The sequence below is a fragment of the Nicotiana attenuata genome, chromosome 1, assembly GCF_001879085.1.
Source record: "Nicotiana attenuata strain UT chromosome 1, NIATTr2, whole genome shotgun sequence".
NCBI classification, from domain to species: Eukaryota; Viridiplantae; Streptophyta; class Magnoliopsida; order Solanales; family Solanaceae; genus Nicotiana; species Nicotiana attenuata.
Genome location: NC_031989.1, coordinates 52,846,750 through 52,863,444, shown reverse-complemented (window position 1 = coordinate 52,863,444; position 16,695 = coordinate 52,846,750). Strand labels below are relative to the sequence as shown.

At 35.9% G+C, this 16,695-nt stretch overlaps 1 protein-coding gene, 1 long non-coding RNA gene and 1 pseudogene across 9 annotated transcripts; 1 reads left to right on the top strand and 2 right to left on the bottom strand.

Moving 5' to 3' along the window:
• On the bottom strand, positions 1,699-4,357 carry LOC109241066. The gene is made up of 4 exons (XR_002070180.1): positions 4,073-4,357; positions 3,035-3,075; positions 2,506-2,565; positions 1,699-1,832 (listed from the first exon to the last, which is right to left on the bottom strand). It is a non-coding gene; the product is annotated as an uncharacterized LOC109241066 (long non-coding RNA).
• Positions 8,239-14,364, top strand: LOC109226722. Of its 8 annotated transcripts, none has more exons than XR_002068118.1 (10): positions 8,239-8,453; positions 8,619-8,659; positions 8,978-9,041; positions 9,127-9,315; positions 10,057-10,128; positions 10,954-11,132; positions 11,225-11,344; positions 11,486-11,572; positions 11,732-11,865; positions 13,655-14,364. XR_002068118.1 is itself a non-coding variant. In XM_019391582.1 (7 exons), the coding sequence occupies exons 1-7, from the start codon at positions 8,313-8,315 to the stop codon at positions 11,340-11,342; spliced, it is 804 nt and encodes a 267-aa protein (XP_019247127.1). In that variant the 5' UTR covers positions 8,239-8,312; the 3' UTR covers positions 11,343-11,690. The 8 variants fall into 8 exon arrangements, 1 of the variants encoding a protein (XP_019247127.1); XR_002068115.1 differs by having other exon boundaries at positions 11,225-11,572; positions 13,655-13,758; positions 13,987-14,364; XR_002068113.1 differs by having other exon boundaries at positions 11,225-11,572; positions 13,655-13,758; positions 13,913-14,364.
• On the bottom strand, positions 14,427-15,352 carry LOC109236060 (annotated as a pseudogene).

Sequence of the window (16,695 nt, the reverse complement as noted above, 5' to 3'; positions counted from 1 at the left end):
TGTCATCATTCCTTTTTAGTTTTCCTTTTGATTTATTTAGAAATGGTCGAATCCTATGGAGATTGCCTACGTATCACGACCCCGCGTGAATCAGACCGAGCGTAGTTCGCGAAGAAGCGGAATATTTTTTGGGAATTTTCAAGTTTATTTATAGCAATTACGTCCATTATAAAGACTCGAGACAGCCTCTGGTGCAAAAAGAACTACAGACTCCATATCCCTATCCTAGTTAAAAAACTTTCCAGAAAACGCTTAAAACACTCATAGCAAGTACAGATCTAAAGTAGATCTGAAAGCAATCGAAAGATCTTAGAGATTAGGGTTTCAGAAAATCCAAAAGAAACGAGAAAGATCACGAAAGATAACGATCTAACCAGAAAAGGTCAAGGACCCACCTCGAAAGGCCATAAATGGCCAGAAAAGGTCATGGCTGGCCGGAGAAAGGCCATGAACACTAGTCGAGCAAAGACTGGACCAAACTCCTTCGAAGTCTGGTCGTGAAACCATAGAACCAAACACATAGAAGCCATAGAAGGCTGGTACAGGTCTCGAATGACCACAGAAGGCCATGGATTAGGGTGTAGATTGATGGCAGCGGCTAGGGTTTGTAGGTGTTGCAGAGAGAGTTTGAGAGGAAGGGGATTCTAAGGCGGCAGATTGTATCAAAATGATAGGGTTTTGGGGTCGTTCAGGGTTAAAAAGGTAAGGGGGAACGGGAGCCGTTGATCTAAATGATCAACGGCTGGGATTAAAGGGGTTAGGTGGGTCGGTTTATGGGAATTGGGTCAGAAAATTGGGTTCAAATTGGGGTCAATTTAGGCTACAAATGAAACGAAATTGGGCTTTTATTTAAATAGCCAATTTTCCCCTATTTAAAATTAGAAAATAGTAAATTGATTTCTGGAACTAAATTAAAAAGGTACTAAAATAATTTATGACATATAATTAACTATTTAAAAATACCGGAGTTAATTTTTTGTAAATATAAACGTAATTAAATTCTGGAAGAGGCTAATATTGCAATTATGCAATTTAGCCTTAAATATACTAAATAGTTTTGTAAAAAATATTCAAAAATTCTCTTAGCTATATTTTAGCATAAATATAAAAGTTCAACAAGTGAATCACCCAAAATAATAATTTTAAAAATAATTATTGGATTTTTATGGACAAAATAGGGAAATAAATTGATTTTAAAACCTTTAAAAATTGAAGAAAATAATGAAACACTTGGACATACATTATATATGCATACATATGCTATTTTGAAGGTATTTTGCATATTGAAAAAATATATAGGGAAAAATTGGGTATCAACACACGTCCGCCAATAGCTTAATACAGCGGCTTTCTGAAAATCGCCACAATATTGAGCTTGATAAAATGGCAGTTTGCATTTTCGAATTGCGGCAGCTCTAAACCGCCAGAATTGTACATATTTCAGCAATTGTAAAATAAATTTGCGGCAGCTAAAAACTGCCGTAAAAGTATTGAACAACTGCCATAATCATCCATACTTGCCTAATGCTTAATAAATTTATGTAATCCCGTTGTAGCTTCATGTTATTACACCTTATACTTCAAAACTTGTCTAATACTTGATAAATTTCTGACACAAAAATTGAAATTAATCAGGTAAATATTTATTGAGTATAAAAAATATTTCAAAATTACATCATCAAAATGTACAAGTTTGAAGTAAAATCTAGATAACCGGACAAAAAGGCAAAATCTATTACAGAAACAATGATCAATGAGCACTCGCGTGAGCCGCATTGTTAATTACTCCAATACGATGATCTTCTTGGCCAGCTATTTCCAAAATGTGATGACTGGTAAAAATTATGAGACAACAAACAACAAGTTAGTGAGTTCAGGATGTGAAGTAATTGTTGAACAAATGGTCTACTTTGAACAAATCATATAATCATAAATAATAGAAAGGCATCAAATTAAACATACCCACCGTAGAAATTCTCCGTGCTATAGTAGCAACAGATTTCAAATTTGTACATTCACTACAAAACCTATGCTGCTACTTATAGATTCTATATGAATAAAGGGACAAACTTGAGTACTTAATGACATATGTTTACTGGAAAGAGTAATGCATGCTCCCTCTTTGGTGTTTCTCTTGTCGAAATGATACAATGAAGACATCATTCAAAACAAATAGAAATTTTGACAGAATGACAATAGCTTGGGTAAGTATATGCACTAACTAAAATAATTAATAGTTAGCAAAGTACAGCAAGTACTTTAAGTAATGTCGAAGTTTGGATCTTAACATTTCTACAGTTTCCTCCCTAAGTTTTATTTTTACAGTAGAAATCAAGAACCAACATTGATGATGTAAATATGGAACAAGTATTAAACAACGCTTAAAAACTTCAAGCAAGCAAAGGAATTCAATGAATGACCATGATAAAAACAGAGAGCAACAGGAGACATAGCAATGTCTTGAGCTACTTGAGAGAAAAGCAAGTATCCTAAGAAAATTGTTACCATCAATAATTTGGAGGCATTGAGTGAATTCTCTAGCTAATTTGTTGAAGTTCTTCATTCCTGCATTATGATTGATCCAGTTTAAGTTAGTGAATAATATAAACTCGCAATAGGACAAGCATAAATTCCTTTTGCAGTTTCTCCAAAGTCGCCAAAAATCAGTAAAAATAACAATTGCACCAGTCACTCTAAGGACATGTATATCACACTTAATTTAATAGTTTTGCTAATATACGACTCCTTGCACATCCAAAGTGCTTTTTTGCAGCTATGGAGTAGAATTTTTCTTTTACAAGGACTTTCAGCATCGACATTAGAAGACTAATTACATCGGATAACACTTTGATAAGCATTTTTTGTCTTTCTTTCTCAAATAAGATACCATTTTTAAAAATTGTAGTCATACTGACTATTTATATGTGATCAATTTACTAAAAACTTGCTTGTACTTCTATCAGCTAAACTATGTCCTAATGCTCCAAAAGAATGGGGTAGAGTCAAGTAGGAGATGTAAGGAGCAGAAGAATACCTTCTCATCAACTGTTCAAATGTTGTATGTCCCTGTATAACCTGTAGATCCATTGGGTAACGAAAATACATCTCACCAAAACGTCATTGCCACTTTGATCTCACACAATTTTGTTGGGTAATAAAAAGAAAAATTCAAGATAAAATGAATGCAAAAGAAACAACATGGAAGATGATGGACTAATAGAATGTCTCCCGAGAAAATTAGGAACCAAAATGATGTTACTTCCATTTTGCCACATCCAAAATAGGTTGTTATTCGACTTTAGTCATAACACGATATACTGACAGTTAAATTTAGAACTCAAGCTTGACGAAGTGAGCTGATAACTAATGAATTCGCACTTCAGTTAGATATTTTCAATCCAGTATGCAAAGATGCAAATCGCCAATTTTGCAACTTGTTCCCCTGTAACATGCTTAATTGTTGTATACACAAATAAATCAAATATAGTAACATGACACATATCAAATAGAATATTCCATTGGACTATAAATGACGGGTAAACGTATTTGTGAAAAATGATATTGGAATCTCCTTGCTGCTACAAGTTAAAGCAATGCCTATTTCCTTAAAATAGGACGTCGTACAATCACAATAGTAGGAGCTCGTTAATAGAAATCATACTAAAAGCAACCAACATTTAGCGGAAATTAACAAATATCAACATCTGAAGCCACAAGATCTTAAAAGTCATATTACAATCATGGGCTGAAAAATGTAGGAATCAATATTCTACCTCCATGATAGTGTCCGCACCAAATACCATCATCCACTTGAGCCCACAGATGCGTTAATTTTTCAAATTCAAATTTTCTAAAGAATAAGATCAGAAAACGACCATAAGTACTCCACACATTAATCAACCAAGTTTGGACCACAATTCAAATTAATTCGTGCCTTAAAATACATAAAATATTTTTTAAAGGGAAGCTAAGCACAAATATAACAGATATATTGACAGAGCAAAGCAAACTAAGAATGAAACCCTAGATCCACATCAATATATAGCGGAAAGAAGATAAAAAAAGAAATGACCTGGATAAACTTTGTTTGAAGTTGAGAGTTGAGATCATTGAGGCTGCGACAGAGGTTCGCGAACTCCATCATAGCTTGATTGTAGACCAACTGCTTCGCTGTTGCTTTCCGTGATTCGAATCACCGACGAGAAGAGGAGTAAGAAAGGAGAGAATAAGAGATGAGAAAAGAGAGAGAATCACCGGCTATGATGGTCTGTCAAAGCACCGCACGGAGAGGTAGAGAGGAACTACAACGATTAGGGTTTATTAGAAGGAGAGTAAGGGAGGGAATTCTGATTTGTGAGAAGATGCCTTTTCCAACTAAACCTAAAAAGTATGTTAAAAATTAAAAATTGAGATAGCAGCGGTTCGAAACGTCGCTTTACGAGTGCACAATCTGGTGACTAAAGAACTGGGCTAGTAGAGTGAATATTGTGGCGGTTTCCAATAAGCCCGTAATAAAAACGATGCAATTCTTCCGTTTTTTGTAGTGTACTATTGTGGCGAAAGGTCCAATATGATTGGAAACCTACACTATGCAATTTATGTCGTAGGTATGGACACTCTGAAGAGGAATGCAGGAAGAAGAAGGTTACAAAACCTGGATCACCAAAGCAAGGGGAGCAGGTGAGAAAGGAGAAACTAGAAGAACAGAAGGAGAAGCAAAAGGTGGACTCTGAGGAAGCAGGGAATCAGGAGAAGTTCCATCATGGTAAAACAGCAGCTATGACTAAGGGAGGAATGGAACCTGCTGAATCATCTCCCAGATTAGTAAGGAACCACAATGTGCAGAGTGGAAAACCAGTTGATCGGACTAAAGGGTGGGTTACTCTAGTGAATGTCAGAAAGCAGCAGTTCAAACATAATCAGCAAGTGATCAATCAAAATTCTTTCCATGTTCTTGACAAGGAAAGAAACAACGATCAGACTCAATCAAGCTCAGTTGGAAATGAGGGAGGCCAGCTTATTCCTCTCCCAGGGAATGGTTAGCCTCTTAAGTTGGAATATCAGGGGCCTCAATGGCCCTAATAAGCAGAAGGAGGTCAGACTCCTCTACAATGAACAAGAAATAGGTCTGGTTGGTTTACTAAAAACAAAAGTCAAAGTAAATAAGATTGAGGGTCTAGCAAACAAATTATTTGGAGGCTGGCAGTATGTTACAAACTTAGAACACTATTACAATGGTAGAATTTGGATTACTTGGAAGCAAGATTATTACCATGTAACTCCTATTACCAGCTCAGCACAAGTAATCACTTGCAAAGTGAGATACACTCCTCTGCAGGTGACATTTTTGCTGACATTTGTATATGCTTTTAACCAAAGGGCAGAGAGGAGGGAATTGTAGAGTTATTTGGAGAATCAGAGTAGAGGATGTAATATCCCTTGGTTAGTTCTCGGCGATTTTAATTTAGTGTTGAATCAGGAAGACAGAATTGGCGGGAATCCTATAACTGTAGCTGAGATACTGGATTTTTTAGAAGGTTAACGTTTTGCACATATATTTATAATCAAGCATTCAAAATAAATACTATATTTAAGAAACAGATGCAAGCTAATTAGTAAAAGCATGGGAGTGAAGTTGGGGATTGCCAAGCCATATTTTTAAAATTTATTAAAGTTTAACCACCTCAAAATCAACTTTAGACTCGTGAGACTGAATTTGAGACCCTAACATAGCAATATTATATTTAAGAAAAAGATGTAAACTAATTAGTGAAAGTATGGGACTGAAGTTGGGGATTGCCAAGCCATATTTAAAAAAAAAATTGAAGTTGAACCACCTCAAAATCAACTCTAGACTCGTGAGACTGAAGTTGAGATTCCATTAAGCTATTGTGAAATTTTTTTTGTATTTTAGATAGGAGTACTTTAGTCCAAATTTTATTTTATGCTAAAAATGGCTAAATGTTGATTAGTTTTGAGGTGGTGGCTAATTTCTCATTAGCAATGTAAAAGTGGCTATTTGTGCATTTCACACTCCTATTTGGGCTACTAGTTCTAGGGGTTTGGACGGGAGAAATTCAAAAATAGCCAGATTTACCACTGGTCGTTGAAAAATAGCCAAGTTTCAAAAGTCATCGAAATTTAGCCACTTTAAATCTGAGCGAAAACACTGTTCAAAATCCGGAAAATTACGCCCGCAAATTTTACGGGAGTTCCAGCAAGTATAATTGTCCAGTATAATATACTGGAGTTTGGAGCACTGGTGCTCCAGTCTCCCGCAATTTTTTACAGGAGTTAGCAAAGTATACCGGTCCAGCATAATATGCTGGAGTTCGTACACAAATGCACCAGAACTCCCGTATATTATACTGGACCGGTCCCTATTGCAGCAAAATAGTGGCTATTTTTCATTGACTTGATAAATGCTGGCTATTTTTTATTGACCAGTGTGAAAACTGGCTATACCATGATATTTTATCAGTTTAAGGATGGAAGAATGGGCTTTGGGGGTTAGTTCTGTTTTAATTGCATGTGGGCCAAATGAATTTACTTTACTGAACCCATTTCTTTAATAAATCATAAGCTGGTGCAGTTACTCGCCTATCAAAGATTAGCAACTAAATTAACAAATGTTAGTAAGTTATAAGTATGCTGGCAGTAGAATCAACCATGTAAATAATGTTAGTGGTCAACTCTATCACTTGATCCTCAAATAAAATCCATAACCTTGGCTCTCACATTAATACTAATTAGTGTAGAAAATACCTTAAAAATTCATAGTTGCTTTAGGCGCGCTATTTTAAATTAATTTTCGTTATTTATCTAAATTCGGGTGTGCATTTCAAGTGACCCAACTCCAATTCTCAACAACGTTAAATAAAATGTGTCGTGGACCGCGGGTGCATTTCATGTGACGTGGTTCAAGGCGCGTTTTAAATAACGTTGAATCTTCCTAAATTAATTAAAAGTGGTTAATAAGTTAAAATATACCACAGGCTAAAACATGTATTAAAATCAGATAATAGGCCAATTGTAATAGTTTAAGCGACCGTGCTAGAACCACGGAATCCGGGAATGCCTAACACCTTCTCCCGGATTAACAGAATTCCTTATTCAGAATTTCTGGTTTGCAAACTTCAAAAGGAAAGTCGAAATTTCCTCGATTTGGGATTTAAAATAAACCGGTGACTTGGGACACCAATTAAAATATTCCAAGTGGCGACTCTGAATAAAAATGAATAAAAAATCTCATTTCGAATAATGTCACTTAAAGTGGAAAAACTCCCTTATATATACCCTCGGAGTGTGTAAAAAGAAGGCGTGACATGAAATATATTTTTTTATATTTTGTATAAAAAATTAAAAGTGCCTTAACATTTATTGGATGCTTGATGCCATGAAAATTTTAACAATGAGAACTTGGTGATTTTATAATAAATCTCAAATGTAAAATCACTAGGATCCCCTTTATTTTACCATGTATACTGAGGTCTCAAAGCAGATATTGCTATTAGTCCCAGCTCATTGATAAAGTTCTTCAAATCCTAAATAAAAAAGAATTTTAGAGTATATATGTGCTCAATTATTTTTACTGTTTAAGCAAATTTTATAAAAGTACCTAAGTAATTTTTTTCAATAAAGACAAGAATCAAACGAGGAGACTGTCATTACACAATATATATATATATATATATGTATATATATAATATATATATATATATATATATATATATATATATATATATATATATATATCATATATANGGGAGTTCCAGCATAAGTAGAAAAATACGCCCGCAAATTTTACGGGAGTTCCAGGATAACTATGCTGGAACTCCCGCAAATTTTACGGGAGTTCAAGCATAATTATGCTGGAACTCCCGTAAATTTTACGGGAGTTCCAGCAAGTATAATTGTCCAGTATAATATACTGGAGTTTGGAGCACTGGTGCTCCAGTCTCCCGCAAATTTTACAGGAGTTAGCAAAGTATACCGGTCCAGCATAATATGCTGGAGTTCGTACACAAATGCACAAGAACTCCCGTATATTATACTGGATCGGTCCCTGCTGCAGCAAAATAGTGGCTATTTTTCATTGACTTGATAAACGCTGGCTATTTTTCATTGACCAGTGTGAAAACTGGCTATACCATGATATTTTAACGGTTTGGACTTGTTACTCTCTAAATAACTTGGGCCTGGACCGTATAGGTAAAAGCCTGCAAAATGACCCGTTCCCCAGTCTACTTCCTTAGTCTCTCCTTCTCCGATCCCACTAACCTATTGAAAAACACAGAAGAAAACCGTTGAAAATGTTGAGGTTTAAGAGATTTAGCTCAGCTGTAATTCTCCATTCAAAAAGCTTTTTTTCCAGAGAAGAGAAATTAGTTTCTCCAATCCATTTAAGCAATCCTTGCCGATTGACCTCCAATCGCTTCCTCGATATTTACCAGGTTAGTTCAATAAAAATAGAAATGTATTTTCTTTATTAGTCGTCCATTTTATAATTTTTATTTTTCAACTACTCTGCTAATATAGAGAGTATGTAAATTAGTTAATGTTTACAATATAATTTTTTTCCTGTATTAAGTTGGTATTGAAGAATCATTTGTTTACAGCTGGGAAACAAGGAGGCAATTGAGAAAGAGCGTGCTCGGCTGTAAGTTTCTCGATTTCAATGTATTGTACTTCTTCCTTCCCAATTTATGTAACAGTGTTTGATTGGACAGAGAGTTTTAAAAAGAAAGACTTTTGAAACTTGTGATTTTGAACATGACTTATGCAGCTTTAAATCATCAAATTAAGGGTAAAATGAGAAGTTCAATGTTAAATTATTTCTAAATATGAAAATATGACATTCCTTTTGCGACAGACTAAGAAGGAAAGTGTATGGCTAATGGGATAATGGGGGTGCTGTTTAACTTATGGTAAATGGACTCTGAAATTTACTTTATGTATATAATGTGATTTAGGGCAGTAAAGATGAGATGAACCGGGGTTACTTTGCTGATATAAACGAGTTGAAGCAACATGGTGGTAAGGTATAAAAAAATTCACTGTCTTAATGTTGCTTTCTCTTTTTTTTTTTTTTTTTTTTTTTTTGCTAATGGAAATCGCGGAATATAGATTGCAACTGCAAATAAGATAATAATTCCAGCAATGGCGGCTGTGAAGTTTCCTGCGTTGGAGGTGAGTAACTCAGATGGTTCAAGCCTTAAGCTTCCCATCACATCCGCTGGAAATGGCGTTGAGGCAAACAAAGCTGAAGCACCAAAGGCATCATTGTTGTGTCTTTCATTTCGTGCAAGCTCACAGGTTAGAGTAACTTTAATTGATTGCTGGTTTTGCCTGAAGTAAAAAAGCAGTTTTTATGTTATCCATTTGCCTGTCATCCGGCTTACTAGTTTTCTTCACCTTTTGAACTTCCTTATCTATGAAATGATCTCTATCGGTTAATATTGTCTCTTAACTCTTAACTGACGCATTATCTTGGACAACTAGAATGGCCAAAGCGCTTTAACATTCCTTAGAGCTTAGAACATTAATCAGTGTTTTATCAATGATGAGGCATTGTCATTGGCTGCCTTACATTTGTAGGCTGTTTGTCTGAGTTAAATGTGAACATGACTTAAAGTTGATTTGGTTAGTCATATCAACACTGGTTCTATTACAGTAATTTTCAGGTTCATACCTCATTGAGTGGAATACATAATGAAATAAGCACCTATAAATAGGCTGAAAATGTCACAATTTTACCAAAATGTGTCATTGGCAGGATTTCTTTGAATGTTGCACCAAAAGAAATGGACTATGTTACTCGTTCATGTCATTATTATAGGAACATATGAATAAATTTCACTTAGTTGCTGTACATTTAGAGTTCTGAGAAATAGAAGTTTCTGATGCAGCATTTGTGGGGTAAGAGTTGTTAGAAACTAGCTCTTCCCATGCTTATCTTAAGATAATGCAGGTTGATTTGAAGCGTGATGTATAACATCAATTATTGCAGTATCCCTTTTCTCATTATATTGCTGAGGTTTTGACTACTTTTGGCAGGCGATGGTAGATTCTTGGAGTAAACCATTTCTGGATACATTTAAAGATTCCAATAGAGTTCAGCTTTATGAGGTATTGCAGCACTACGTCTTAGATGAAAAAATTGCATCTCTTCATGCATGTATCTTACATATTGGAGTCTGTTTTAGATCTTTATACAATTGTAGATAAGCACAAAAGTGTAGAATTCCACATCGTATCCTGAAGACCCAAATTTCTGGTGGTCGTTGCACCTTTCTCTTATTTAAAATGTCTCTCATACCATAGCCAACATTGCTGATGTAAATGAGATGAAGTGGCATTGTATGGGGTTTGGTGAGGATTTAAAACTGCATAAGATTTGAATGCAAATATATTTTCCCCTGTTATGGTTTTTAAGATTTTCTCTAGAGTTCGTTGTAATTGAGCTAAAGGACTCTTTATTTCACGCTCGAGACTATGATTCTGTCATGTGATAGTGACATTCTCAAAATTATGGTACTGTCGTGAAGTATAGTGATTTTAAATGCAGAAACATGTTTCTGACTGTTATGCCTTCAATGTTTTGGAACTAAGGTATAAATTGTGAATATGAATTGATAAAGAATAACTGGAATCTAGAGAGGCAAGTTTCAAGAGTAAGTATTAGACAGATATTCTATTACTGAAGGAAGAGGTTTCTTGGATGGTATAAGGTTTTAATATTTCTGTAACAAACCGTTGGATATTCACACTTCTTGAATGAAAGAAGTGTTGGTTGGGAATGAATTCTATTAGTGTCGGTCTGTTAAAGACTATACACATGTAATTGTATGCTAGACATTTTTTGCTAACATAAGTCAAATGCAACGATTCCTGTATTTCTCATTTTCTTAATGGTAGTAGAGGTTGATAATTTGAATCCTCAATTGTCTGCAGATCTCCTTTATAGATTCATGGTTGTTGACACTCAGTCCTGTAAAGAAACTACTACTTCGAACTATGAGGAAATCTAACCCTGACGAAAGCAAGGATGCACTGCATAGACAAATTGTTTATTCATTTGGAGACCATTACTACTTTCGGAAAGAACTTAAAATATTGAACCTTCTGACTGGGTATGAAATGTTAACATTACCTCTCAGTTTCCTTACTGATTAAGCAGAAGAAATGAATTCTAAGTGTTCTCCGTTCTATATCAAATGTACAGGTACACGTTTTTGCTTGACAAATTTGGTAGAATACGATGGCAAGGTTCTGGATTGGCAACAGAAGAAGAGTTGTCATCGCTTCTATCCTGTACTTCTCTACTGCTGGATGAGGAATAAAAGTAACAAAAATTTTGCTATACATGTCCAATTTCAAATATCAAAAGGCATATGGAGGGATCTCCTTGTTTAGTAGATTCAAGCTCCTAAAATCTACATAAATGCTTCATTTTTGTACTTCTGTGCCTACTCTGGTTTTGTAGGTGCTGCAATTTTCCTAAAAATGAGTATGACTTTTTGGTGTTCCTGGACATTCTGCCTTGAACTGAATTGCACAAAACATATATGTGGTAGGCATTTTCTTCAGGGTCATGTTGAATCATTCTGAAATTTTCGCATTTCCTGATAGAAGGATGTAAAATATTTCTCTTCCATTTGCTTTAGCTCACCGACAACCTGGTTGGCTTACTTAAGAGTTTGACTATTATATGCTTGCTCCGTTTTATCAGTTATCACACCACTAGTTCCAGTTTGCCAATGATATTGGACCACATAGTAAAGCCAGATGATCAACTTTCATCATAAAGCAGGTGCTAAGAGACAGTGGTGTTTGGGCCAGTTTGCGAGCATATCGATTATTCAAGTGAGTATTTGCTACCTCCATTAGCGTAGACATCAGGTAAATCTCACACCAATGCTTAGGCAGATAAAGAAGAAATCACTGGTATTTTTGTGTTTGTCGAGATTTGAATCCGAATTTTCAAGGTTTGCAACTTGATTCATTGATTTTTAGGTTATACCCTTGGCGCAAAGCGTTTTGCAAAGGATTTTTCTGCCAAACCAGCTATTGATCATCGTGTGTTCCTTTTATTCGGATCTTTCAATTCGCAGCAGCCACGAATTTTCCTTTTTCCTCTTTCCTTTTTTTGTTCCTTTCCCTTTCCCCTTCTTCCAAATAAATTACGTTTCATATATAAGATCACGACTTTACTGCGAATTTATTTAGGCCAATGCTCATGTTTTTATTATAGAGCTAAACCTTGACCTTAATAATATAAGACATCGGTTTCTTGTCTGGGAAGTTTCTGTGTTAACAGTTCACTGTCCTCTGAAGTGGTGTAGTGAGCTACCTGTGACAGAATTAGGAGGGGCAAATGGGCTGCTTGGGCTGAAGTTGGGCGGGTCAAGATTGGCTGAGTAAATAAATGGGCTAATGCCCAACACTGCCCAAAGTTCCTTCTTCGAAGAATTAATGCAAATAGCTGTCTACCCAACCACTTAAACTAAAAATAGCCGGTTGAGGTATGATATATGCATAATTTATGTATTATATGTATAATCTATGTATATGGCTAGAAAAAGTAAACAATTAATATCGCGGCTATTTATGTAAAGATGCCAAGTTTATTTGGGTCAAGATGGGTTTGATCAATATGGGCTAAACAATGGATTATAACTCAATCTGCCAACTTGATCCAAATCTTTCTAATATTCTCAACTTTTAATATTGAGATGGAAAGCAAAAGAAGAGCAAGTCAAATTGAATGGTGTGACTTCGTATATCCATAAACGAACTTTGCTGTTGAGGAAAGTCAGTAGAAGTCCACAATAACTTTCCCAGAATTTTCCAGTTCTCATCAAGTTTCATAACTATGTCACTAACTTTTCAGGAATTTCATTAAATTTGGTAAGGATAGTTCTCTTCAACTACATGGAGCTCCCATCTATCTTGTTCTTCTCGATCTCTTACTTTATTAGCTCTATTTGTTGTTGCATATGAGCAGTAGCTTTATTGAATTCAACTGACTCAGATATTTCAGATCATCCATTGCCCCTTTCCGTCGCAATCATCATAAACCATTGTGTCTCTCTCTCTGTTTTCACTTCATCCACCTATGCTTTTCTTTTTCGACCAGCTTTAGAAAATCAGCAGCCACATGCCCCAATACAATACTGACTTTTTCAAGTAGGAAAGACCTTAATCTCCATTGTTTGTGCACAAATCTTGATAATTCCATTGCCATCTTTTCTTCCTTTCTTCTGGATCATCTTATCTTTTCTCCTGTTTGGATATCTTTACTATCGTTTTGCTTACAGAAGGCCAATGTGTCCTTCATTTCGGATGTATTTGAATCATAGCTACTGTTGGGGTTTGTTAAGTGTGGTTTTGGCTGAACTTGCACTGCCAAGTTTTCTGTGGAGTGTATTCATTTATTTGTCCTACTTAGTCGTGCCCGTAAGCTTTTTCCTTACCTATATAGCGTTTAAGGATCGATTTGGCAGGTGGGGTTCGTCGCCTTTTTTAAACTATGTTTACCAGAAGAGGAAAATTATTGAATTTGCAGTAGGAATGGTATGCAGTATTCTCTTTCAGTACATTTTCAGGGCGACTTCACTGGTGTCAATGGTTGCTTTCTTCTGTATTGCTGCAGCTTGGCTTGGGAGTCTTGCAATGGTTCAACCTTCAACTGATCTTGGAAGTTTCAATTTCTTGCTTGTGAATGCTTGCTTAAATTGGGCTGTGAATATCCTTAAGGTCAGTGGATATACTTGGCTTGTTTTTGGTGCTTGTCTTTTCCTATTCTTTCTACGTTGGAAGTTGGATTCTGTGTCGTTGAGATATAGCCATATTTTTGCTCCAATACCTACCACATCACCCACCATTTCAACTATGCTAACCAACATTTCAGTATCTGCAAGCTCCAACACTCCCTCTTCCAGTAGTGCTGACCCTACACCCTCTACTATTGCGTCCTCGTTACAGTTTTACTCTTAGCGATCTACGACTTCCTCTCCAGCCACCGACGTTACCAGCTCATCCACCAGCTAGAGTTCATTCTTTTTGAGCTTTCCAGAGTCAGTAGTGGTGGTCCGTGGTGATGGTTGTGACGTTTTGGTTGTGTTGGTCGTAGTTGGTGGAAGAGAACGGTGGCAGTAGTTGTGTAGTGATTGTTGTGCAGTGATAACGAGATGTGGCAGCTGTGTAGTGGCTGGCTGACAAGGATAGTCGGGCAGTGGACCGAGGCGGATCCAGGATGTAAAATTAATGGGTTCAACCCTTTTAAATTTCTTAGCATTAAACTCATTGTTATTTTAAATGTTATGCATTCAGAACATAATAAATTTTTGAGGTTTCTGACTATATATTTTTACTTCATGTCACAAGTATTAAGTTCACATGAAACAGTAGTTTTTGAACTCTATCCACCACCAGGCCGGTGGATTCATGTGAACCCAGTACTTTCGACGTAAAATACAAAATTATGTGTAAAAATTTATTAAAATTGCAACAAATAGTAGATATGAACCCATAACTTTAAAAATATGATGATTCAACGCTAAAAATCTTAAAGGTTGAACAGATAGAGTTTAAATTCTGGATCTGCCTCTGTGTGTACTTGCTGCAACCACTATGTCATTATACCATCGTTTTGTGTTCTGGCCTGTGAGTGAACTCGAAGTCTATATGAACAAAAGCTCGCTCAACATGAGGGAGTTGTTCCAATTTTTCTTGCAGTGTTTCACCAATATTATGTGCCTGGTTCAACAGCATGTCCTCTGGCAACACTATATCAACCTCCACAAAGTAATGCGCACCAAAAGTATATGCTCTAACAGTATCAGTGTGCTTGGTCTCTTCGTGATGATTCTATAAGATAGGTTAATTTCGTAAGAAAGTCTGGTGGAGCTGTTCTTCCAATGAGTGACCAAACATTTTCGGCCACTGTCTTCGCCCACGTGCTAATTGTGTATGTAGCTATCTGAAATTACAAAATATATTAGACTATTTATAACATTACCAGCAGTGTAAATCGTTTGAACTTTTCTAATTAAAAGTGTTTGAGTTGTGATTGTGAACTCACAATTATAGCTCCCGTAGGATCAATCCACCAGTAGAATCGGACTGCTAAGACAGCCGTCACTAATCCAACTGAGTTGGTGATGACATCAAAGAAATGATCTTGAGCACAGGCTCTTACGATTTCGTTTTTGAACTTTCGACAGTAGACCATAAGCAGAAACTTGACCATAGTGACAGAGACCATAATACCAATCGTCCATTTTTCCTTCTCAGGGCGAGACTGATCGTAAGCATAGAACCGTCGAAACAACAAACGTAGATTAAGATGTCAAGGGTAATGCAATTGTTAGTGAAATTGCAGTAAGTTACAAGTCTATATCCTATAATTGAAGCAGCACTATGCGATTTAATCTTCACTTTGGCCTAACGTGGAGGGAGTTGGTCTATCATGCCAACTTTCCTAACCTTACAACTGGCACTGAGACTTTACTTTATCAAGCTGGAAATAGGGAACTCCTTTTTGGAACTGCCTTTGATCTTAGGCTCGCAGCTACTAGGTGCGTACCCTTGAACCTAGCCCTCTTTTGGGGCACAGGCATTGAAAGACATAGGCTTTTTGGTACTATCTTGAGCAAGAGAAGTGGAGGCTGGCTGTGGAGGAGGGCATTAGTACAATGCAGAATCCAGTAATATATCTGGTTTTCATAATAGAGTAGGGCTTGAATCAGGGGCAGATTTAGGGGGACTAAAGGGGTTCACCCGAATTCCCTTTGCCGGAAAATTACACTGTACATATAAGGTAAACTTAGTTTTGTGCCTCTGTATATTTTGTTTGGATCTTCTTGACACAACCTAAAAGCATAGCTCAGTGGCTTCAAAACCTTTGTGAGGTTGCTAATATAATTCCAATTGGCCATAGTCTCTTTTAATTTTTACCTTTTTTTATTTTTTGAATTCACTTAGTGAAAATCCTGACTCCGCCACTTGCTTGAATATATGGATCTTCAACTGTCTGCAGATGTCTTTTATATGGTTGGTGACACTTATCCTGTAAAGAAACTACTACTACTGATTATGAGGAAATCTAAAAGCAAGGATGTACTGCATAGACAGATTCTTTTTCATTCGTTTGGAGACCATTACTATTTTAGAAGAGTTATCTATTTTTGCTGGTCAATTTTACCATGATGTAGAAAATTATGCACTGTCAATACATATAACTTAAGTTCTTAAAGTATGTATAAAAAGTGATATTTAATATTTATACAGCACAATTTTCAAATAAAATTGTTCAACTAGCCACCCTTTTGACATTAGGTAGGCATTTGGACTTTCCCCACGAAATGATGAAATTATGTAGCTAGCGTTGGGATATATACTTCTTTAAAGCTTAAAAAAAAAAAAAGAAGAGTTTTTAAAGTTGTATTGCAAACTAACTTTTGAAAGTTGAAGTTGCGTTTGGACATGCATTTTATTTAAGAAAAAATTGAAGTTTTGTGAGTGGAAGAAAAATTTTCACCAGAAAACTTAACTTGAAATAAAAGTTCAAAATTTTTTCAAAAATTAATCATAAACAAACAATATTTTCACAAAAAGTTTACCAAAATCTATGGCTAGAATTTTGAACTTTGCCGAAATCTTGACGGCTTGACCAAGTCATAAATGCGAAAC